Raw genomic sequence first — 24,929 nt, 5'->3', positions numbered from 1 at the left:
TTACATCAGCCCAACTCAGCCAGAGATCTCAACAGCTCGTTCTCAAATTGTGACTCAGAGAGAAAACTCTGCAAGCATAAAGCTTTCACACAAGGAGCAGTCCACCATTTCCTGCAGGGCTGCATCGTCAAAGCTGAAACCTGCAGGTAACAGCGACTGTGGCTGTCCAAGCGCGGCAGAGGAAGAGCAGCTCGCTTGTAGCCTGCCTCTGCTACCTCGGCGGTTGTGCTGGTGAGCAAACCCATTGCAGACACACTTCAAACACCTCCCCGGCCCTGATGGGAACTCTTTTCCCACGTAAAGGTGCCACTGAAGAAGCAGTCAGAATGTAAAATCCTTGGTGTTCACAAGGCAAACAGAAGCTCTGCAGGCGAAACGAGAGCGCACAAATGACACATCTATTGTTACTGTAGCTTTTAGTGCTGGCTCGTTGCTAACTTTGAGAAAGTTCCAACGTGAGCTGTAACGAGCAAATAAAATACCATCTCCTCGAGCGCTGTGCTCCCAAGCAGCTGTCTGCAGTTGTGTCATTTCTGCAAAGGAAACGCAACAGAGAACACTCAGTGGGTTGATGGCACCTTTCTGACTGCCTCTGCCTGCACACGGAGAGCACAGAGCTCATGAGAGCATCTAGCTCAGACTTCCCTAGTGCCACAGAAAGCTCCAGCGTGTTCAGAGTCAGCACAGACTTAGCTCTGTGCTGTACAGAGCTACTTCCAATGAGTGCAGCACCTCCTTCCACCCACGTTTGTCTTGGCCAGCCTCGAGAAAGTTTGGATCTCAGCTGGCAGATCTTTTCCCAAGAGCAGACATTGCTCTTCCTGCAGCTTGCTGAATGGCAACAAGAACTGGAGGAGCTCTCCTCCACTGCAGAGGATGCTGGGCTTTCCACTCGGTGAAATCCTCCCCATCTTCCCAAGGTTCACATGGCCATCACATGCCTTGGCCCACAGCAGGCTCCACTGCTAAGCGCTCCTGCTGCCAGAGCCCCCCCCCCAAGACACTGCAGTCCTCAGTCAGACATTTGGGATGTCCTGTGGAGATCTGCTTGGCTCCCAGCCCACTGCTGCCAAGTGAGGCAGATGGGTCCTGCCCATCTTCGGCTGCTGGGAAGGAGGATTGAGCTGGGAGGCAGCTCCCGCAGGGAGCAGAAAGGTGCCGAGCCGACAGGTGGTGTCAGCACTGCCCGCAGCACACACTCTGTGACCCCAGCCTCGGGCTGTGCTCCGCAGACAGCCCAGAGAAATGACTGGTCCCTTCCGAGCACAGCCGCACAGGAGGAACACAAAGACCCCTACAACAACACTCTGCTCCGCGTTTCCTACAGGGCAGCCGAGTCTCCCAGGAGACAGAGCTGGGGGGCTCAGCAGAGCGTCCTGCCGCGCAGAGGCAGCGCCCGGGGCCGCGGCGGGCAGCGGAGCGTGCAGCGGCAGGCAGGGAACGCATGAACGAACGCGTGCCTGGGAGCGCGGCGGGGCAGGGGCTCTCCCCACGCCCTCGCATCCCTCCCAGCAGCTGTAGTACCCCTGCCCCCCTGTGACTCACGGTTTCATTTTCCATGTCGAGAGGGCGACCTACTTCCTCATCCTAATCTCCCAGAACCAGAGAGATGCCCAAGCGCCTGCGTCCCTGCTGCCGCCTGCCCTGACTTCGGCGCACAGGTGGCTCTGGACATAGGACACCGCTGCCACCAAGGCCTGCGAGCCCAGATCCTGGGCAGCATGCCACATGCACCACCCCGGCTCCGTGCACAGATGGCAGCATGACCCCTCTCGCTCGCTCTCTTTCTCTCTCTCCCTCAGCCCCCAGAACCGGCCTCTTGCCCTACTGCTGTCACAGCATGCTCCACGTTTACTCTGGCGCGCAGCAAGCACGCAGCAGCCACGGCACACAGGAGCTGTGCCACGAGAGGCCCAGGGCAAGGGGAAACTGTGGGGTTCTGGGTACCAGTGCATACCTTGGGCAATGATTACCCCTGCTCTAGGTCACCTCCCTGCTCTGCAGCCTTGCTCAGGGGCTCGAGGTGTCCAGGGCAGCCTCCCCTGGCCACCCACCATCCCTGCCCATGAGTCCACCTACCTGGACCATCCTGTGCCATGCCATAGGAGTGCAGCTCCCTGGTACTGGCTGAGCTCCCGCTGCCTGCTGCATGGAGGGCACAGACTGGCAACAGGGGCACACACAGCTCTGCACCAAGCACAGGTAACCCACCTCTTCCAAGGAGCTCACAGCCATCTCACGAAGGGCAGGAGCTTCCATGTAGCAACTGCTTCAATTTCACAGGAGGTAGGAAAAGCAGCTCAGATGGCAGGACCCTCTCTCTGACCTGCCCCTACCTAGGGGCATGAGTGGCTGGGAGCAGATGTGCCCAGGAACAGCCATGGCAGCAAGGACCAGGAGCAGGCAGGAGCAGGGTCTGGTTGCGACTGTTACTTGTTTGCAGCAGCTGGAAAAGATGATCCACTTCAAGCCACAGGAGATAGAGGATAGGTTAGCAGGGCAGTGGATGGGAAAGAACAGCCAGCAGAGCCTGGACCTAGGCACCAAAATCCACGACACAAGAATCACAGTCTCACAGTATCATCAAGGTTGGAAGAGACCTCACAGATCATCAAGTCCAACCCTTTACCACAGAGCTCAAGGCCAGACCATGGCACCAAGTGCCACCTCCAGTCCTGCCTTCAACAGCTCCAGGGACGGCGACTCCACCACCTCCCCGGGCAGCCCATTCCAGTGTCCAATGACTCTCTCAGGGAAGAACTTTCTCCTCACCTCAAGCCTAAATTTCCCCTGACATAGCTTGAGGCTGTGTCCTCTTGTTCTGGTGCTGGCCACCTGAGAGAAGAGAGCAACCTCCTCCTGGCCACAACCACCCCTCAGGTAGTTGAAGACAGCAATAAAGTCACCCCTGAGCAAGAATGAACTGCTGGTGGCTGGGTCTCCTTCAGTGCCAAAGAGTGGCCAAGGAGGGCCAGATTATCCACCCTGCACAGCCTGCAGCAAGCTCTGAACAGATAGCCCTGCTACAAGAGAAAACTCCAACCACAGCTAAGTCTTAGCACACCTTAGGCACAGACAGCTTCTGTACTCTCAGAAGAGCTCCTTCCCTCTCAAACTGAGCCTCCCCCTGAGGTGATGTTTTGTAACAGGGCCAGCTGAGTCCCACTGATCAGCTTCAACCTGCTGCAGGTGATGCTGGTTGTGCTCCTGGGGCCTGGGCTGAGGACTGAAGACAGGCACAGGGTCAGGTTTTGAAAGTTGTCTTTTTAATAAAAAGGCACCTATAAAACAGGTCAATACATTACAGGCAGCACAGATACCCAAAAACAAGCCTAAAAATTGTTTCAAATAAAAACCAATAGGATGTCTTCACATATTGTATTTATATATTTATATTTATATATATATTTATATAATGGTACAAAATGACTGGGGAAGTTTCTCCATGGGATGACAGCATAGGTCAGCCACCATTACCTCAAGGTGAAAGCTAATTCTGGTCGAATGATTTCTCAGACACACTGAAAGATGCAGCTTCCCAGCCTCCACGTGGTTTGGAGCTGGGCAAACACGGCGAAGTCATGGCAAACCTTTCACTGTGGTTAGGTGGAGTCAGAACACAGGACTCAAGCTGAGAAGCCGAGCAATCAACGACAAAACACGAGACGAGACGCAGCTTGTGGCAGTGGGCAATGGGCTGGTGGCAAAGCCTGCCCAAGTCTACGGAGGGCTGGCTGGTGTTGAGCCTCCAGAGAAGCTGCTGCCATAGTGCTGCTGGCAGGCGGGGCTGGGAGCGGCGCCCAGGGCGGAGGGGTGTCAGGAAGCACTTCTCCCTGCTGTTCAGCCGCTGCAGGGGGAGGGCTACAGCTGGCTCCAGGGCAGAGGGATCTTGCGAGAAAGCACTGACTGCTTCTCCAAGTCCCCAGCTCTGAAGTGGCGTCAGGATTTTCCCTTTTGTATCCAAGGCTTTGCTTTGTACTCCTTTGTCACCAAGGAGCGGGGGCAGCGCTGACCTCCGCAGCACTGCGCACTGGAGCACAGCAGCCTGTGGGCTCTGGCTGACAAAGGGCTGCAAACCAAAGAGTAAGGACCCACAAGCTCCAGGCAGCTTCTCAGTTGGGCTGGGTGAAAGAGACATCGGGGAAGATATGGACATGTGGAGATCTTAAGCAGGCTAAAACAGCTGTCTACAGACAACCAAACAAATGTTCCAGATAGAAAATATTATGGCTTCAAATTAATTAAGACTAGCTGGTGGGTGATGAGCAAGGTTTGGGGGAGCTGGCATCAGTATTTGGATGTTTACAAGAAACTACCAGAAGCCAACACCCTGAAGTGCAGCCAAGAGCAGCCACTGCCTTTCAGGTAAGTCAGGCTTAGAAAGAGCTACATCTGTTTGAGCCACGTCCTCCCCCGTGAAACACACACTCGGAAGGGCTGGAGGATCCAACCAGCCGACACATCAGGTCACAGCACACTTCATTAGCCTGGGCTGAAGGTCATCCTTTTGCTCAAACTGCCAAGACAGGGATGAGCACTTCCTGTGATTGTTCCTGTCTTGCCATCTCCCCAAAGTGCTTGTGGTACACAACAAAGCCATACAAAGCAGGAGACCAGGGCAAAACTCCTTACTCAGATCCAGACTTGCACTGCCCACCAGGACTGCTCACTACTGCCCTAAGGCTTTAAGACCTTCCTAACCCAACTTTGCACCTCCATCTTAGAATCACAGAATCATGAAGGTTGGAAAAGACTTTTAAGATCATCAAGTCCAACCATAGCAGCCACTACACTGAAGCATCAGCACCTGCCAGCCTTTCCAAGCAGCCTGCAATGTCAGAACGAGCGCTGCTGGTCACTTGTTACTTGACAATCTCCTTTCCTGAAAGCCCTCTCCTACCTGCAGTAGCAAGCAGGGAGAGGTGACCTCTGTTACTGCAGAGACACTATGCACAGTCTGGCTCCAGAAGCATAATCCTCCAGCTAGTGCTCCTCTGGCAATCACGTGTCCCAGGCTCCCTGTTGGATACTCACAGGGTACACCAGGCTGAAATAGTGCCCATGGAGGTCCAGAGGTACTGTGGGCTGGGCAGAAGTGCCCCTGTGTTGCCACGCCACCGGCCCCTCTGTGAACGAATACAGGAGGGACCACCAGTGTCATGTGCAGGAAGACCTCACAGAGCAGAGGATGGGGCGGGTGGAGCACACCCAGAAGAGCTGGAGTTGTTTGGCTGGCACACTTCCACCAGCCCAGGAACGAGGGGCTGCAATGCAGCCTTGGCCTCTTCTGCCCAAAGCACAGGATGGCTGCACTGCTGACACCACACAGGACAACTCTCACACAGAGACAGAGTATTGCACGCAGGGACAGGTCCTCTTCAATGGCTGGACCTCTGCTGTGCAGTAGGGAAGGGCTGCTGACAGCAGGGCAAGATGAAGACTGACTGTGAAACTCTGAAGGAGGAGGCTTAACAAGAATGAGGAAGACCTGGGAGAGCATACAAGGGCAGAAGCAGAGGGAGTGCAGCACAGTGGCTGAGGGCAATGGATGGATATAGGACTGGGGCAGGAACACTGCAGGAACGCTGCTCCCAGCTCACCTCTCCTGGAAGCACAAGAATGCATCACCTCACTGTCTCAGAGCCCAACTGTCCCAACTTACCACACCACCCTGCCTATGAGGAGCACAGCCTGAAAGGAAGAGAAAGGACTAGAAGTGACACAGCTGGCCGAGACCTTCATGTACAGCACATTATCATCTGAAAAGCCTAAGATCCTGGCCGCTTCTTCAGCCAAAGGGCTGCTGTCCTCCCCGTCCCAGAGATGGCAGCCTTGCCACGGAGCAGTGAGAGCTGCGTCCTGTAAAGCTGTGGCCTCTGCTCCACTGGACGAGGGCTGAAAGCTTCAGCAGCGCTTCGTGGGGCCACAGCTCCGACCTCCCGGCCAGTCCTCAGCGGTTGGTTTTCATGTACTCGGCACAGCCTCCAGAGGGGCCCAGGATCTGCGCGAAGCGACACACCCTGCACATGCAAACCGTTCGGGCGCAGGAACAACACAGCTTTGACACAGTCACTCTACAGTGCGAGCTCTCAGTGCCCTGTGCACCCTGGGGGGGATCCTCCTGCCTCCCCCCCCCCCCCCCCCCAGAGCAAGCTTTCGATCCTTGAACACTGTTTGCCTTTATCATGTTTTTTGTTTCCATTTTTTTTCTTCCAAAAAGGAAAAAAAAAAAAAATAAAGCATGTTTGGAGGCTTCTATTAAAACACAGAAATACAGAACAATTAAAAACCAGCACAAGTTTTTTTTTCCTTTCCCAGCGACCTATTTACAGCTAAGTTCCAAAAAACCCTCTTGCACATTTTGGTTGCTTCAAAAAAAAAAGAGAAGAAAAGAAACAAACAAGAAAAAAAAAAAAAAAAAAAAAAAAAAAAAAAGAAGGATTAAAGAAAAAAAAGAAGGGGGAAGGGAAGACAGAGAAAGGGAAAGAAAAAAAGGGAAAGAAAAACACTTCACAAAGGAAAACCACAAATGAAAACTTTACATACTGCCACAGGGTTTGGATGTCCCTGGTCACCACGCAGAGTTCAAAGCAAGAGCCCCACTCCCAGCCCCTCCACCCTCCCCTTCCCCAGAAAAGAAAGTAAAAAGAAACCCAATTCACATCAAGTTTACTGCACATCTGGGGTTTTTTTGTGTGTGTAGAGGTGAATCCGATATGAAAAGCATCCCATGTGGTGTCCTCCTCCCGCATTGGCCCAACCCTCCCCCGAAGAAAGGTTTAAAAACATTTGTACAGGCAGCCCTGTCCCCTCCCGCCCCTGAGCACCAGCTGGGGTTAGAAGGGAAGGTTTGCCATGTTCCCAGGCCCGGGGATGTAACTCATCTGGCTGTCCAGGGAGACACTCCTCTGCCTCATCTGGTGCGTGACCATGAGGTTCTGCTGAGGTGGGGGCCCCATGAGAGAGCCCTGAGGTGACATCATGTGTCCTGTCTGGGCATACATCTCCCCTGACACAGACATGCTCCTCTGTTTGGCCTGCATCAGCATGAAATTCTGCTGGGCCATCAGGCTCTGCTGCGGAGACATCATGCCCTGGTGCACGCTGTTGCCCATCATGCCTTGCTGGGGCGGTATGCCTGTCCTGCCCAGCATGGGCACTTGTCCAGGATGGCACATAGGCATACTGAGTCCCCTCTGCACACCCTGCTGCCCAGGGAGGCTGGGGGCGTTCATACCTGGCCGCACCGGGGGCTGCTCAGCCATCATGTTCTGCAGGTTCATGAGGTGGAGGTTGGAAGGCTGCGATTTGGGTGCTTGGTTGTCACTCTTGGGGAAATACTGCAAGGTGCTGCTTGGCTTCTCCGATGGGATGATCCTGGACAGGTCAAACTCGGGGATACCCGTGGGTGTGGGCCGGATGACCTCGCTGAGCTCGGGGTCGTTCAGCACCGATGCCACTCCTGGAAGCACAGGTGGGTAGGGCTCACCGATCCGAGGCGGGATGTTCTTGCCCATCATGTGCTGCTGAGGGGGCATCTGGCCAGGCTGCTGGGAGGGAAGGTCCTCAGGCGGCAAGGGCATCCCTGGCGGGTAATGCTGCTGCATCCCAGGACCACTTCCCCCGCCGGGGGCTATGGGCATGCCTCCGGCAGGAGATGGCATAGCGTTGTGAGGCTGCTGCATGCGGGGGAACACCAGCTGGTTGGAAGGAATCATCTGCGAGCTGTTGGGCACGGGGCCACACTGCTGGTTCAAGCTGTCCTGGGGCCCCGGGGGCAGCATCATGGGGTTCTGGGGCGGCACACCTGCCCCTGGCGCACTCGGGTGCATAGGAATGTTGGAGCCCAGAGGGTTCGGAGAGGACATCATGGAAGTGGGGGGAGGTTCGTGGGAGAGGGGTTGCTGACCAGGCAGGTTCATTGCCATGGGGCTCTGAGATGACCCTGGCCCCACAGAGTTCAAGTGCAGCTGATTCGGCTGATTCGCTGCCACGCCTGATGTGAAGAAAAAGAGAGAAGAGTTAACTCTGCCCCCAGACCTCTCTGGGCTGTAAAACCCACACCCTGGAAACCTGCAGAGCAATCCTGCTCAGAAAACTCTGAGCATGGAGTGTGGTGCTCAGTAAACAGCTGCAAGATGGGCTTGCAAAGCACCAAGATCAGGAAAAAACTGTTCCAGATTCCAGCTCCCCAAGCCTGCAAGCAGTGAAGAACTATCCCAGCTTCATCCAGCCTCATGCTGGATTTAGAGTTCTTTACAGCCAACTGATTTGAGAGCCCCATTTGGCTCTCATGTTGGGAGAGTCCTACAATGTGATCCTGGCAGGGTCTGGAAGGCACCAAGGAGAGATCCTTCACCACTGCCTGCCTGCATGGTCAGCCACCTGGCAAGCCCCTGTGACCACGTAACTTTGGGCAGCAAGACAGCAGGAAGCAAGAGCCAGAAGCCTGACACAGGGGCTGGCCAGGAGAGAGGACTGCTCACTGGTACAGCAGAGCCATCAGCGCCTGTGGAGGGCTTCGGGTTAGAAGCAGACAATGCATTTGCATGCCCGAGGTCAGTGACTACTCAGCAGTGAAAGGGTCAAAAAGCTGATTTTTCATTTCAAAAACTGCCAAAAAGATTTCTCAGACAGCTTTAAAGCCCTAAATCAAGCAGCACAGCAGGCTGGAATTCCCCTTTGCCAAGTGACGACCGACAGTGATTTGCCTAGCTGTGCCCAGCAGTCAGCAGAGCATAGCTGCCTCTCGCCTACTGAAATCAGCCATGCTGCCACATCCCCTTGCCTGTGCGGGCACCTGGGCTCCACCTGAAACACCAGCTCCCCAAACCCTGCTCAGAGCACCCCTATCTCACTGCACAAGAACACAGGGGCTCTGAGCAGCAAGCAGACCTCTGCCTCTAAGTCCTGGGACTGAGACAGCTCTAGGAGTCATGAAAATTCTGGGCCCATCTGTCTGCTCAGGGTAAAGGGACTTGGGAGAACTTCCAGAGCTTGTGGAAGAAGGGTGCCTCGAGGCCAGGCTGGCTCATGTCCTTCCAGGCAGCATACCCAAGGCAAAATCTGATGGGCAGACTGGGCACAGGGCAGAAAAGTGAGCAGGCTGTCACAAGATGAATTTAAGCTGTTGGGCACAGCAGCCCATGGGAGAACACAGCTTCTGCTGCCTCCTCCAACTGGCACTTGAAAGCAGCTCTGAGATAGTCTGACTCCTTGCAAGCCCAACCTGAGACGTACACACCTGACATGTTTCCAGGGGGGAGCAGAGGCCTGTCTGGCAGCAGCTCATCATCAGAGGTGGCAATGGTTTTGATGGCGTTGTGGTAAAGCGGTGTGGAACTGGGCATAGCATACTTGGACATCTGGGACATCATCAGTGAGAGGGGGTTCTGGGAGGGGGATGGATCTGGAGAGGAAGTAAAAGGCATGTTGGGATTCATGGCGCTAGAGGTGTTACTGGCTGGTGCAGAAGAGCTGCTCCGAGGCCCAGAGGAGAGAGAACCTGCAAGCAAGACAGAGACCCGCTTAGTACCACCTACGCACCACAGCTTGCTCCCATCAGACAGTGACCCTGTCCCCTCCTCCTGATGGCAGTGACTACAGGAGGCTGCAAATTGCAGAACTGGCACAACCCAGCACCATCCAGACTCCAAGGAGCCTCTTGCTGAGACCCCTACTCCCTGACTGCACATCTCTTGTGGCCTCTATCACAGAGCTGAAGTAAAAGCTGCTCTGTTCACCTCCACCTACCTGAAAAGGCCCTGTCTGGGCTCCTGGGGGAAAAAAAAACCACTTGCTCCATGAGACATATGGACATGCACAGGAGCAAGTGTCTCCCCACTCCTGCAAGAGCAGGTGGGCTGCAGAGAAACAGCATCCACACGCCCACCCGAACCCAGCACGTGGTCCCACACAAGGTACCTGGCGTACCCTGATCCAGTCCTCCCATGGAAGTAGAAGAGTTCATGCTGAGAGACTGCTTGCTCTGGTTGACTCCTGGGCTGGACATGGTAGCTTTGGGAGATGGCACCCAACCAGGGGAAGGAACAGCCATAGAAGGGGACTTCAGGCGGCTTGGTGAGCCAGTTGGAGACCGGACGCTCATGGAGGAGCTCATCACCTGGGGGGACTTGAGGGGTCCGGACTGGTTTGAAGGTGGCATGCTGACCATCTGCGAGGGAGTCTGTGGGGACTTGAGGTTGGCAGAGGGGGAGGTGACCAGTGGCGAGTGCACCTGGCTGAGGGTGGGAGACTTGAGGTGACCCATGCTGGGGGAGTTCATCTGGCTGATGTTGATGGTGAGGTCAGAGGGCCGGCGGCCCAGCCCCCGGGAAGGCGCCGGGTGCATGCTGGCCTGTGTGGGAGCAGGATTGGAAGCTGGAGGCAGAGGGATGTGGCTGAGCCTGGCGGTGCCACTGATGCTCCCAACAGGCATGGTGGCCTGCTCGGGGCTGAACATGTCTGAGCCACTGCCTATCTCCTGGGGCATGTTGGGGTAGGGCCCTTGCCCGCTCGAGAAGCCTTGCTGTCCTTGGTTGGGAAACTGGGAGGGAATCATCATTTTCTGGGGTCCCCCCAGCATTGTGCTGCCATTGCCATTCTGAGCCCTTGCCCTGGCCAGCTCCTCGGGGCTCATGCCTTGGTGGGCCATCATATCAGGGCCCCTCATCTTCTGCGACATCATCATCTGCTGCTGTGGGGTCATCTGGACATTAAGGTTCATGTTCATGTTCATGTTGACATTCATATTCATGTTGAGGTTGCCAGGGCCCATGGGTGTGTCCATGTCCCGAAGGCCTGACTGACTCATAGGGGGGCTCAGCATCCCCCGAGTGCCTGCAAAGTCCATTCCCAGTGGGGCACTGCTCAGACTGTCGCCCGTGATCTGCCCGGCAAACATGGATGGGTCCATCTGCCTGTGAGCCTGTATCATCCTCTCCATTTCCATTCCCTGGCTCATGGAGTTGCCAGACATCCCCATGGGCCTCTGCATTGCCACTGGGCGTTTCTCCATCAGCTGGTGCCGCAGGATCTCCTCCCTGGCACGGGGGTTCATGAACCTTTCGGGGTCCCCTTGCCCTGCAGGGTAGGGCAAGGTGCCTTGTGGAAAGTTCCCAGGGCCTCCCATAGGAGGCATATCATCGCTCCATCCCATGCCAGGCCTGACTGGCCTCTGCATGGCATTCATGGGCCCAAGAGCATCTAAGGACATGTTCTGCATGGGCCCTCCAAAGCCAGAGACTCTCTGCATTTGATTTCCAGGGAAACGTGGCCCTGGGAAGGGTGGCCCACCACGCAGCTGCATGGGGTCTTGCACATCTATGGGTCCTCGCAGCTGGCTGCCCATCCCCGGTGGCCACTGCTCTCCAGGCTTGCTGTGGTAGGGCGGCGGGGGCCCACGCATCATCATGCTGCCCATTGACTGTGGGATCATGATCTCCTGCATGGGCCGGCCGTGGATGCTGATCTGCTCCTCTTTCCGTCGCTTTTCCTCATAGTACTCTTCCTGCAGCTTCCTCCAGGCCACTTGCTCCGGCGTCAGGCTGTCCTGGTTCAGCCGCTGCATCATCATGTTCATCTGCTGCCCCATGTCAGCACCTGGGTGATGCGGCACCTCGTGTTCCAGGCTGGGCCCACCAAGGCTCTGGGTCTGGGAGATCATGGACTGCAGAGGCTCTTCGTACTTCTTCATGCTGGGAGGGGGCACGGGGGGCTGGGCAGGGGCAGCCTGTGGCTGAGGGGCAGTCGTACCCTCTCCCGCGTTTTGGCTGGACTTCATGAAGGACTCGGCCTCGCCACTGCGCAGCAGCAAGCGCTCAATGTCCCGCAGGGTCTGCAAAGAGCGCTCCCGGTGCTCCAGCTGCTCCTTCGAGAGCCCTTCAGAGTTCATGGGGTTCCTGGGGCCCAGGCTTGCCTGCCCATTCCCTGGCATCCCTGGGCCCGGGCCCTCGCCGAGGAGGCTAGAGCTGGATGTGGACGAGGAGTCCACTTGCCCAGGCTGCATGGTGCTGGCAGAGGCAGTGGGCGTATTTGGGTGGTTGCTTCCAGGCTGGTTGCTGTTGCTGTTGTTCCCCAAAGAGTTTGGTGTCAGATCTCTCCGGACATCTTCACTTGTCCCTTCCTGGGGGATGCCGCTGGGTGCAGGCAAAGGTGTTTGACCAATGGACTGAGGCGGAGGCTGCGGTGGAGGAGGCTGTGGCTGGCTTGCCTGAGCTGCAGGTGGCTGGGACTGTGGAGTGTTGGCAGCAGGAGGGTTAATCGGAAGCGGCTCAGCAACCCCCAGCACTTTAGGAGCTGGCGCCTTGCAGAGAAAAGAGAAACAAAGTTGAGCAGGAGAAGGTCTGGGCAGGTATCCCTGCCTGCACGCTGCGGGGGAGCTCTCTGCCCCAGATCACCTCCTGAAGCAGTTTGCTTTCGTTTTCTGCGGGGAAGACAGGCCCCGGTTACGTGCCCTGGAAACAGACCAGCAAGTACTCTGCCCGCAGAGCTGTGGGGCCACACACCCATGCCCCATCCCAAATTCTGCACAGCTGACAGCAGCGAGGATTCACTCCAGAGAGGATCCATGCCAAAGCAGCTTCCCATGCCACCGAAAAGGAGTCCTGACAACCCCTTTCTCCACGTCTGAGCCAGGAGCTGGGGGAGAACAGCCATGCGGGAAAGCGAGGACCGGCAGCCCGTGGCAACGGGAGCCGTGGGTTCACAGCTGGTGTACCTGGTCTAGCTTTGCCCGTGGGACATTCTGCTGATGGTAGGCCAGAATGGAGTCAGCTCGGCCCTGAAGGACAGCTTCTGCAGCTCTGGGGAGAGAGCACAAACTGCTTGAGACAAGGCACTGTGCCCCACCCTGCCCACCCCAGGCCCTAGGTGCCACCTCCACTCTTCCATCCCGTAGGAAGAGGGAAGTCTCTGGAGATCACCAAGGAGGGGGGGACATTTTCAGAATCCTCCCACCTGTCCTGCACATGTCCCAGTGAGATCTTCCAGCTGATGGCCAGGGATTGCCCCCTTCCCATGCGCTGCACTGGGCACTTGGCTCTGCCTTGTGCCTGCTGCCCCATGGTGGCTGTCACAAACATGCTCTGGAAACCTGTGGTTTAGCAGAGCTCTAAAACTAAACAGCCTTCCTAAGGCTTCGTGGCTGAGACAATGCAGAGCAAAAGGGATGAACCGAGCAGAGTGTACTAGGTGTGCTCCCCGTGACACCCAGCCCCTTAGGCACGTCTGAATCAGACCACACCAGAGCAGCCCATGCTGCGTTGGGTAAATCTCTCTGTTGGGTGCTGACTGGATACACCCTGCAGTGTGTGTGTGCCAGGAGGCAGCGCCGGGCAACGCTGGGAGGGAGTGCACACTGAAAACAGTTTGCTCGTGAGCTGCCAGCAAAGTTCCTGAACCTCAGGGAGACCCAGGGGACATTTGTCTGCCCCTACAGCAGCAGAGGGATGGGGTTCACTGCTTACGTGTTAGCAAGGTGCGTTGTAAAGACGTAAACGAACTGTGAGGGCTGCTTTCCTGTCCCGCCGCCGCCGCTTCCTGCAGCGTCTGCGCGCAGGCCGGGGGCAGCACCATGGGGCACGCTGGAAGCGCTGGGCTCGGTCAGGTTCGGCAGCGGGTTGGACCCTGGGCCAAGCTGTGGGGCCGTGGACATCGCAGGATCTGCTACATTACAATCTGCGGGAGAACAGGGGCAAGCTGCTGAGCCCAGGGCAGAGCAGAGCCGCGGGCAGGGGCAGGCGGCAGGAAGGACGCTGGGGCAGGGAGCCGCGGGGCATCAGGACCGGGCACGGCTCCAGAGGAAGCGGCGCCGCCCGACCGGGACAGCGGCAGGGGGCAGCACCCGCCCGGCCGGCCCCGCCGCTGTCTGCCCGTCCCTGCCCCTGGGACAGACACTCCGGGAGGGGGGCAAGCGAGGGTGCTGGTCACTGGAGTGGTGCCTATCAGCTTTCAGCTTTTGTTACATACTATTCCTTATTAATAAGCATTGCCAATTACCGGGAGCACTCAGCACCTCCCTCCTGCCGAGCCGCACACACACCATAGCCCCCACCACAGCAGGCTCTCCTGCTCCCCTCCCAGCAGACCTACTCAACACCAGCACCAGCAGCACAGGAAGAGACATCACCAGAAAGCTGGCGTGGCACGTAGGGACCACCACGCCTGCCCCCCTGGGCGTTCCCACTTCAACCTGCTCTGATTAGATGGCGAGGTGGAACTATTCCTTCCCAAAAGGGCTGAGGACTGTGGATAGAAGCACAAAGGAACATCCTGGAGAGCACACTGGCAGGCACAAAGGCTACCTGCTACTTGGGTTTACATGAGTCCATGTTCTCCATCAGCTGCAGCCCTTGGGCCCCACAGGATCTTGCCCTGTGCTCCCAGATGATACAATTTGAAACTGAATTCCAGATAATAAAAAGTTAAAGAGTTTTGATGCTTTTGGAAAACAAGATGAGAGATACACTTCATCACCCCAAGCAGTGCACACCTTTGCCAGCTTAGCCCTGCCTGAACCACTCTCAAGAGCCTGAGATCCTCTTTAAACTCATGTGTTTTTAAAGTACAGCTACATAGAAGCAAGTGAATGGCCTAGAATAGACTTAGATGCTGCAACAAGGGCAGTGTATAGTCCCATGGGTAGGGCAGGTGTGCTTAACCAGAGCTACACCAGGCATTCTTTCTAGATCACAGTTCTGCTGCTGGTGTGGCCAGAGCAGTATACAGCAGGGACATCCACCCTCCACACCTTCTACTCCAGCATCTTGGTAGCATCTCCACAAAACAGGTCCTATGCCTCACTGCATGGCTGCAGACATTCTCCCAGAACAACGACCGCCAGCTGCAGTGCCTCACCAGCAACACACAGAGGCAAAGCTGCAGTCTGGGGACAGAGTGGCTGGAGAGCAGCCAGGAGGAAAGGGACCTGGGGGTGCTGGTCGACAGCCAACTGAGTATGAGCCAGCAGTGTGCCCAGGTGGCCAAGGCCAATGGCATCCTGGCCTGTATCAGAAACAGTGTGGCCAGCAGGACAAGGGAGGTTATTCTGCCCCTGTACTCTGCACTGGTCAGGCCACACCTTGAGTGCTGTGTCCAGTTCTGAGACCCTCAATTTAAGAAAGATGTTGAGGTGCTTGAAGGTGTCCACAGAAGGGCACCAAGGCTGGTGAGGGGCCTGGAGCACAGTCCTGTGAGGGGAGGCTGAGAGAGCTGGGGCTGTGCAGCCTGAAGAAGAGGAGGCTCAGGGCAGACCTCATTGCTTTCTACAACTACCTGAAAGGAGGTTGTGGTGGTCAGGTGGGGCTGGGCTCTTCTCCCAGGCACCCAGGGACAGAACAAGAAGACATGACCTCAAACTGTGCTAGGGCAGGTTTAGGCTGGACATTAGGAAGAAATTCTTCATGGAAAGAGTGATTGCCCACTGGAATGAGCTGCCCAGGGAGGTGGTGGAGTCCCCATCCCTGGAGGTGTTTAAAAGGAGGCTGCATGAGGCACTTAGTGCCAGGGTTTAGTTAATTAGAAGGGTTAGGTGATAGGTTGGACTCGATGATCCTAGAGATCTCTTCCAACCTGGTTAATTCTGTGCCAATGCCATCTACCCTGCTGTGCAGCAGGAAGGACCTGGCTGGATTCAGGCTTCTGAGCTGGTAAGGAGATAGACACTCACTGTGTGCACTGCTGATGGGCTTGTCGTCCTCCTCGCTGTCGGGTCCAGAGCACCATTCGTCCCCACTGTATGGCTGCTTCCTTTCCAGCACACACCGCCGCTTGCTACGGGGAGCCACCTCACCTGCAGAGGGACAGAGCCATCACAGGAACTGAAGAGACCTGGCAGGGGCCCGGGAGGCTGGAGCCCAGACCAGCTGTGTGCTGCACACTGACGCTACCATCCTGGCCAGGATGCATTGCCCTACACTGACATCTGCCTGGCCTTGGTGAAGATCCTGAAGTATCTGCCCGATCTTGGCTCCTTGTGTTTGCAGCCAGCCCTGGTGAGGCTCCTCTGTGAGAGCTAGTGGTTCAGAATGGGATGTATTTCTGAAGGGACTCTGCAATCACAGGACATGTTCAACTGCTCTTCCAAACCAGAGAGTTTTGGGCATTAACCTTAAATTCAAGTGGTCTTTGATTTAGCCATTAAAACCTTAAAACGGAATGGGAGGACACAATAATATCCTCTATAGGAACAAGAGGCAGACCCTGCCCTTTGCAGACATCAGGCAGGCAGGCAGAGGTCTTTACGCCCTCTGTAAACTCAGATGCTCTCTCTGCCTCTGTTTCTCAGATGAGGTTGATGCAGCTCGAAGAGGAAGTGGCTTGGGAAAAGGAATCAGGGATGAGATGGATAACTTCCAGTCTTGTGCTTTAACTCTGACACTGCCTCGTCTCCCTTTTTTACATCCTCTCCTGGATGCCAGGCCTCATTCCCACACCCACCAGTGCAGTGTACTGGGACATTCCTTACCAAGCCATTGTAATAATTTCCTTGTGGAAGTCTGGGCTACAAGACAGTGTTGGGATAATGACTGGTGGCATACAGTAACCCCCCGAAGCAGTGGGAAGAAAGCTTGCCCGGGGGCAGGAGGCCTGTTCAGGTACATTCTCCTCTCTTCCAAGGCACAGCTCTGGCCTAAGGTAGAGCCAGCCCAGCTTTGGTTGTGAGTCCAAATGGAGCAGGGCAGAGCTAAAAGAATAGCTCTGCATTTGGGGACCCAGTGTGAGTCTTGTCTGGAAACAAGGGCACCACGAGGATTCCTCCTCTGAAAAAAAACACCTGCAAGATGCCCTGGCATCCCATGCAGCCACTGAGCACAGAATTCAGTGGCATGTAAGAGGCTACAGGGATGGCTGGCGAGGGCAGGGAAGCCAAAGGTTTTGAAAGCACTGACTCAGCTCTTTTCCAGAAGCCATGTGCTGTAGTGCAGGAGTCATCCATTGCTAATGAAACCACAGAACTGTCCAGACAGTGATCCTTGGAGCACCTCCTCACTAGGCACAACCAAGGCATCGACACCACAAAGGTAACTCTTTGCCAACAGCAAGGAGAAAGGAAACAACCCAACTCCACCTCAAGTTGAAAGTTGCATGCTGCAAAGCAGAGGTGTTTGGTGCAGTTTCAGTGAACCATGCTCTTACTTAGCTGGCCTCAGTAGCCCACAAAAAACAGTGTCTCAGACTCTCAGCGTAACAAACAGTACAGGGAATGAAATGTAAAGATAATGCTCAGCCACTCTGGTCCCAAAATTGCAGATGCAACAAGCAGTGATGCAAAGATGCATAGGCAGCCAGGACAAGCCCAGATGCAAGACGCAGAACAGATATCCATGATGCTCAGAGCTGTTCCCATCCCAGGTCCTGCCAGGACACTTGAAGCAACTGCAAGGAGGACTCGCTGAGGCAAAGTTGAGGGGAGTATTACCTTTAGATTCTGTGTCCTGTGAAGGGGTGCTGGCTTCTCGCTGTTCTCCAGAGTCCACGGAGATGCTCCGTTCCCGCTTCACCTTGCCCTTCAGGGAACTGAAGCTTGGGACAGCGTTTTGGCTGCTTTTCAGTCCAGAGTTGCCAGGAGATATCTGAGTGGCCTTGCTGCCATGGCTGCCCACACCTACACCCTTAGAGCCCAGGTTGCAGGTGGGTGCTTGGCTCACGTTGTGGTGCTGGGCCGGGGCACCGCTGCTGCCTGCCTTGCCATGGCTGGGCAGTTTGTTGTCAGGGTGCATTGGATTGGCTAAAGCTTCCCGCAGCGCCAGTGGAGGGAGCTCCCGGGCCCTTCGATCAGCAACCTGCAAGAGAAGAGGGCAGCAAGTGAGCAGGGCGCCCTTCACGTGGGCACAGCGTCCAGGGTCACGGCCCCAGGCCAGGGCACTGGGACTGCTGCAGGTTGCAGGGCCAGACAAGCCTGTAGAAAGGGCCAGAGCTGCTTGTGCCAGGAATTAGCCTGGTCCCTTCAAACAAAGGACCCTACTCTGCAGTTAGCTTCATGCAGACACACAGCAAAGTCCCACCTAGGCAGGGCAGTCTGGACAGGCACGGGTTCAAGAGCCTCTTTTCTGAGGCTGTGATGAGAATGGGGTGCACCTGGCCAGCCTGGCCCTTTGGTAACTGAAAGGATCCTTAGAGCTATTCTGCATGTTGTTCCCAGAGCACTGACAGCTTTGTGACTCTGGAAAGAAATCTGGTGCCCTGATGGTTTCAGGGCCCCTTCTGCTGCTAAAGGAGCTTCCTCTGCTCTGCAAAACACACAGGAAACAACTGAATAGACGAAAAATTGTCTTGATGCAAGTCTATGCAAAGAAAGCTGGAATGGGGCAGGGGAGGAGTAATACGGTTCAGGTAGCTGAGGAGGTAGCAGCAATGGGTTGCAAAACAAGGGCAGAGATGGGAAGCTCAAGTACTCTTCAGCTAAGTGGTATCCCTGTCTCTCCCAGGGGCCTGAAGGACCGTTCTGGCTTCTGCTCCAAGGCCCTGGGTGAGGGAGAGCCCACTTCAGCAGCCAGCTTCCAGCCTAGCAGGATGATGCAATGTGCTGCAGGCTTGCCAGGGTAGCAGGGTGAGGCGCTCCTGCTCCAGCCCCAGCCCCACTTTGCAACCAGCCCCGCAAGCTGAGGCACAGCATTTTGAGCAAGAGATGGTTATGGCAGAGCACACAGACTTCTGGGCTGGAGGATGTGCATGCAGCTGAGCAATGCTGCAGCAGCACTCCTTGCAAGATCTATTTGCCTTGGAAGACCCTTATAGGCTTGTGCTGGGATTCCTCCCCTCAGAGCACTGCACAGGCGTTAGAGATGACTGGGATGCAGCTCTACAGTACCACAGCACAAAGCCTACAGACATGTTGTGTGTTCTGGAAGGCTGCTACTGACTCTCAGTCCAAGAGATCACCTTGGTAACTGCATCATGCATCCCTCCTGGCCTATGAGTACCTCCTACTTGTAGTAAGTAGCCTTCTTCAACATGCCACAGGTAGTGCAGAGCATCAGCCAGCCTCACCTCAGGGGCTACTGGAGCAGGCAGAGGACGTTCTTGACCTTCAGGCATAGCTCTTACACATTGTCTCTTCGTGGCCTGAACTGCACTCACAGCTAAATCCTCAGAGACAGTCTCGGTGCAGAAAGATTCACCACCCCATGAGAACTAGTCCTGGCTGTCTTCATCTCAAGCACATAGCTCTCCCTGCATCAGAGCCCCAGGGTCCTCTGCTACAGCCTCCTTGCTACCCCAGCCAGTGGCCCCAAAGCTGCAGAGACCTCTGCTGCCTGTCTCCACAACTTCTCAGGGAGCAAGAGAGTAAACCATGTCTGCATGGTAGTTGAGGTATTACTCTGTTTGCTCACGCCTGCTGTGAGCTTTGCATGACACTCCCAAGATGCACTCAGAAACCTTTATTGTGCATGCACGGGCAGAGAATCTCCCAGCACATGGAGGTTACTGGGTCTGTGGTCTGCTCCTCCCATCTGGCCAGATGAGGCGCACACATTTCTTCTGCCACCCAGGGACAGGAAGCATCGGCACCAGACCAAACCCCGCAAAGCTCCGCAGCCCTGCGCACGCTGCCACTGCCTTGCCAAAGACGGGTCTGAAGACGTACCGCTGGCGAAACCCAAGTGCTCACTCTGCTAGGGCAAAACACCATACCCTGAACAGCAAAGCACACTGGCAGAGCCGTGATCCCCGAAAGACGCCGATCGCCGCAAGCTGCAGCCTGCCATGGAGCGCCAACGAATTCCCTGCCTGCAACTGCGACTTCTCGGCATCTGCCTCCCTGCAAGGCAAGGCTGAGCCAGCGGCTGGCTGGCACCGACCGAGAACAGCCTGCACCAACAGCGCTCCGCACAGCCCGCCCAGGCATTCCTGGTTAGTGGGATCGCTGATGCGCAGCTTGGCCTATCACCGCTTCCTAAGTAGCGAGTCGTTAGTTGCTCCCTCCTCCTCCGCCTCCTCCCCACGCACCTCAGCGAGGGCTCTGCTCTCGCCTGGAGGAAGATGGTGAGCCACAGCGCTGATTAATTTTCACAGCACATAAGGGAGTTGCTAGCCCTTTAAGTGTCAGCCAGGCTCGCTCGCTGCCTCTTGTTCTCCAGGGACCTATTAATAGCAGCTGGAAAGATCACATCACTCTCTGGATATTTATACCCCTCATTCCACACCAAGAGAGATTTATGTCAGAGCTGCGGTCCCACTGCCTGCCCAATTGCTCTATCAAACCACTTGCAGGGGGAGGGGAGCAGAGCAGGGAAGGAGACACGGAGAGGGCAAGCGAGGAGGAGGAGAAGGTCCATATGCCACAAGCTGCAGCGCTAAGCACACGCACTGCCTGCAGCCGCTGGCTGGCCAGCCGCAGGGTGGCTTCAGTCCTGCTAGAAGAGCTGCTGCCAGGCAGCATTCCAGAAAGCATGCCCTGCAGCAGCTCCCACTGTTGGTGGCCCACAGACCCCGCCGGCTGCGCTGCAATCTTTGCAACACATTGCACCGCGGTCCTGTGGTTAACAAAACAACTGACACCAGGGCGCAGCTAGACCAGCTCAGGGAATGCCACCACCGCCAGCCCTATCGGTGACAGGCTGGGAGGTGCAGGTCTGCCCGTGACACATCTGCATGGATATCGCATTCACAGCAGATCCCTACGTGCTCCACCAAAAGCTGAATGCACAGCAGCACTGCAGCACAGCCCTAGAGCCCTGTAGCACGGGCATGTGAACACCCTGGGAAGGGAAGAAGAAGAAAATTGGGCCCCACTAAGACCACACCTGCAGAGTTACGAGAATAACTCTGGAGATGTGCCCTAGCCTTGCCTCAGGTCAGATTGCAGGGAACACATGCATCGATCCTGAAGGACCTGGCAGCAAAACCTTCAGATGCTGCCAGCAGCATGGATGAGCCTCACTGGCTGCCAGGTCCCTTCAGAATGTGACATTCTATGGCATCTTTCTTCTTTCTTTGTTTGGGAGCAGCCTGGTGTTCCATGGAGGACATCCAATGCCTTGCCTCAGTCAGTCACAGGACAAAAAGCCATACTGGGCCAACGACAGGCCCTGGCTCAACCTTGGGAAGCCTTCCTCTTCCAGTCTTCACTGAGACTGACCACACTCCCCTCGCAACTGTGAATGGGAGCAACACCAGAAGCAGCTGCCTGCTGCCTTTTGGAGTAGCAACAGTTGGATCTCCTTGCAGATGCAGAGTGGGGATCCACCCTTGTCTCCCACCTGTCTGCTTGCTGTAACCAATAGGCGTCTTGATTGCTTATAGCTCCTTGCACACACCCCTAGATTCAAACTGGATTCAGGCAGGCATGATACACATCTGGACCACAGAAGTGAATTAATCAGGGAGCAGATACACTGACATGGGGAGACAAATGATCCAAAACACAACACAAAGGAGAGTGCACAGAAATCTGGCAATTTAGCTACACACCCACTTCAGCCCAGTAGTTTGAAAGACAATAGCAAAGTTAATTCCCAGTAGTTAAAGCAGGGAGCCAGGATGCCTAGCTTCCACTCCCAGCTGACACCAATTTCACCAGCAACCCCGAGCAAGATGTACTGTCTCTGGGTGCCTTGAGTCCACCTTCATTAAGCAGGGGAACAACTCAGCCTACATCCTGCGAGGGAACAGTGGGAACAGTTTACAAGGCACAATAAACATCTCTATCAAACACAGCACTACACCTAAAAGCAGACAGTATTTGTGCTTGACACATCAGAAAAGCCACGGCCTTAAATCTGGGACCTCAGCAGACAAGAAACCTCAAAACAGGGCAAGAAAAACTGCTTTCAGCAGGTCTCCTTCACTAGGGTCTGAACAGCAGCAGAGGGGGAGGAGGAAGCTCCTGGTGAGGAGAGACAGGGCTGACATATTCTCAACGCTGGAATCGCTAGCTGATAGTTCAAGAAACCTGAAACCCTCCTGCATTCCCAGAGGACTTTCTGGTGAATCATGCTCCCGCTCGCTCCAAAGGACGACAACAGATTCCCAACGCTGCTGCAAGAACGCAGAGCCCGCGCCCGGCTCCCAGTGGGGCAGGAAAGCCAGCCTGCCTGCCCCACAGCTGCCACATCTTGCTGCTGGCTGACATTGCTGCTGTCTCTATGGGCAGAAAGGCTGAGCAAGGAAGTCAGGAAACCAGAGTGACGATGATTCAAAAAGGAAGGAGTTTTGCCACACCTCGCTCCCATCAGATGCTGGGGAGAGCTCTTGGCAAACCCAGATGACTACTAACTTGCACACACAATGAGGACCAGGACCCAGGCCTCCTGGGCTGTGCTGACACGCTCCATGGCTTGCAGACACCCAACATACAAGACAGGTCATGACAGAGTGATGCAACGAGCAGAAAGTCACCCAGCTCCTCTCCACCAGCCAGTCAGGAAGTAATAAGCCCAGGCTGCCCTTACAAGCACCTAAGCACATCATTTCTGCTGATAAGCACCCACCCACTCACTATGAGCAGCAACCCCAGGACAAGCCTGATCCAAAATGTCCCATGGACACCACAACAAACTCAAGTGGAACACTTAGCTTTGGAAATCAGAGGTCCCAGGCAAAGTCAAGGTTTTCTTAAGGAAAGGTATTAGGCAGAGCACAGCAAAAGGAGCAACCCCAAAGACTCATCACCCCCTCCTGAAATACCTCTCCCTCCAAGTCTGGATGAGATCATGGGCACACTGCCTAACACCACTCCTAGATTACCAGTCCTCCCAGGGTTAACAGCAGAGGGGGCTGGAACACCTCCAAGGAAACACCATACTATTTAATTAAATTCAGAGTATTTCAGAGGCAAAGACCACAATGCACTCTCCTGAAGAAGTCTGAGACTCTGGGGTCGTTTCAGATTTGAGACAGAACCTTTGCCATGTAAAAACAGTTGTTCCAGAGCAATCCTTTTTGCAAGATCATTCAGTGGGGTTTCTGTGTTCCAGTGAGAAACAAAACCCTCAAAACCAGTAGTGAAACAGCACTGCTGTCATCCAGACACCTCATGGGATCCCAGGATGTCAGGAGTTGGAAAGGGAACCAAAGAGATCATCAAGTCCAATCCCCCTGCCAGAGCAGGACCTTCCAGTCTAGCTCAGGTCACACAGGAACACATCCAGACAGGCCTTGAAAGGCTTCAGAAAAGGAAACTCCATAGCCTCTCTGGGGAATCTGTGCCAGTGCTCTGGGACCCTCACAGTAAAGAAGTTCTCACCTCCTGTGCTGTGCTGCAACCTACATCCAACTGTGATGGCCAGGCAAGTCCTGGAACCCACCTGAGCCTCACAAGCACAGCTCCAAGCCAGCATGATACTTAGTGACAAACAACTGCAGGAGTGCTCCCCAGCCTCGTGTGGAAGCACTTGTCTTAGCACAGCAGCCTTACCCCAGGCTGCTGCTGCCAAAGGCATTCGTATCTGTGCCTTGCTTTGGCTGGCCAGACTCGAGTGTTGGGAGGCAGGGAGTTCCACAGGGCACGGCTCTGCTGACAAGAGCTTTGAATGCATCACCAAATTGCCTTGCTGTTGTATTATGACACCCATATCCCAGAGAAGTCTATTTTCTCATCTATTCAGTCCTTGGATCCTTCTCACACCCTTTTAAATAGCAGAAAATGTGGCACCCTCCTAAGCTGCACAGGAGGGTTCTGAGAGACCTGCAGAGAGAACCTGATGCTCTGCTGAATGCCAGCAGTTCTCAGTAATTCCAGCAGGCTCTGGTGGTCTCCTGCCACTTGGAGCTGCCTCAGCAATGATGCATTTCAGCAGGGCTGCTCGGCCACAAGTCTCCAACATCTTGAGTACAACAAAGCCTGAGATTCATGTTCCTTTCCACCTAGGGACAGACATCTCCACGTAATGCAGGTGGGAAGTGAGGCTCAGGGGGAACGAGGCGAATTAGGAACGCCGCTTGCCTTCTGCCCTGCACCCTGCCCCCCTCCTGCCACAGCTTCACCCTGTCAGTGACAGAAGAGCTTTTCTTAGCACTTGCTTGCCCCCATCTCAATAGTTTTGGCCACTCTGCTGCTGCTGACTGCACTCTGAGGTAAAGCCTGCTCTCCTGTCCTATATTCAGGGAGTCTCCAGGTCTACCGCCAAATTTGCAGATCCTTCCAACTTCCAAGTCCAGCTGGCACATTCCCTAGAGAAACTCTGCATGTGCCAGACATTGCCTGACCATCACACGTGGCTCTACTGGGATGATAACGAAGAATTATTCCATGCACTGGCTTGTGTGACCTGCTGGGGATGGTCAGTGAGAGACCTGCAGGAAGCTCGAGGCACCCCACGTGCAGGGTGGCACTGCAGCTTGGCAGGCTGCGGTGCTGTAACAGCATCTAGCAGGTCAAGGAGCAAAGCCAGAAAGCTCTTCCACAGGTACTGCTGTTGCTCAGGCAGCTTGAATTTCCTCTGAGGCAGGAGCTCTTCCCATAGTATGTGCAATCTGGCTAGAGCCATGGGCTGCTGTGTGAGCTGGACACCCACCCAGCGCCTTTGGTAATTGCCTTGAGGATCTTAGCTTGTAGATGCCAGCAACACAGCTCGGGCAGGCAGCAACACTGGGAAGTACAAAACTTCTGCAGCAGGCACCTTGCACCTTCCTCAGCCACTCACCACTTGCTGTGCAGCCATATGCTGCTCAGGGCAGGAGACCATCCTGGACAACAAGAGCATGTCTGTGCTGGGAGCACAAAGACAAGCTCACCTGCATACAGAGGGGAAGATTTTCCTTGGAACACTCTTCTGGCAGCTAACACTGCAGGCTGCAACACAAGGCCACAGCACAGACCTCCCTGTGTGGTTGCCACATGGAATTAAAAGACCTCCTCAGGCCATTCCCACTGTGTTTGTGTACTGGGGTAACCAAGACCGAGTTGAGTGATGCTAAAGGCCCTACCTGCTGAGCTGCACCTCACACTGCCCTTTCCAGCTCCCTCCAAATAGCTTTCCTGAGCA

General features: G+C 55.3%; 1 protein-coding gene across 4 annotated transcripts in view; it reads right to left on the bottom strand.

The window, feature by feature from the left end:
• Nucleotides 1–6,441: 6,441 nt before the first annotated feature.
• Nucleotides 6,442–24,929, bottom strand: part of BCL9L (BCL9 like) — a 68,428-nt gene continuing 49,940 nt past the window's right edge. For 2 of the 4 annotated variants that reach the window (XM_064173017.1, XM_064173020.1), the window contains exons 2-8: nt 17,420–17,783; nt 15,668–15,790; nt 13,467–13,677; nt 12,719–12,803; nt 9,925–12,304; nt 9,245–9,505; nt 6,442–7,996 (exon numbers count right to left, since the gene is read on the bottom strand). In XM_064173017.1, coding sequence (XP_064029087.1) covers nt 6,837–7,996; nt 9,245–9,505; nt 9,925–12,304; nt 12,719–12,803; nt 13,467–13,677; nt 15,668–15,790; nt 17,420–17,783 — 4,584 coding nt within the window. In that variant the 3' untranslated portion in view covers nt 6,442–6,836. Of the gene's footprint in view, nt 7,997–9,244; nt 9,506–9,924; nt 12,305–12,718; nt 12,804–13,466; nt 13,678–15,667; nt 15,791–17,419; nt 17,784–18,990; nt 19,313–24,929 lie in introns of those variants that run through there. The other 2 variants (XM_064173019.1, XM_064173018.1) reach the window with 2 other exon arrangements.

This window comes from Pogoniulus pusillus, chromosome 38 (assembly GCF_015220805.1).
Source record: "Pogoniulus pusillus isolate bPogPus1 chromosome 38, bPogPus1.pri, whole genome shotgun sequence".
NCBI classification, from domain to species: Eukaryota; Metazoa; Chordata; class Aves; order Piciformes; family Lybiidae; genus Pogoniulus; species Pogoniulus pusillus.
This window is presented reverse-complemented; position numbering and strand designations above follow the sequence as displayed.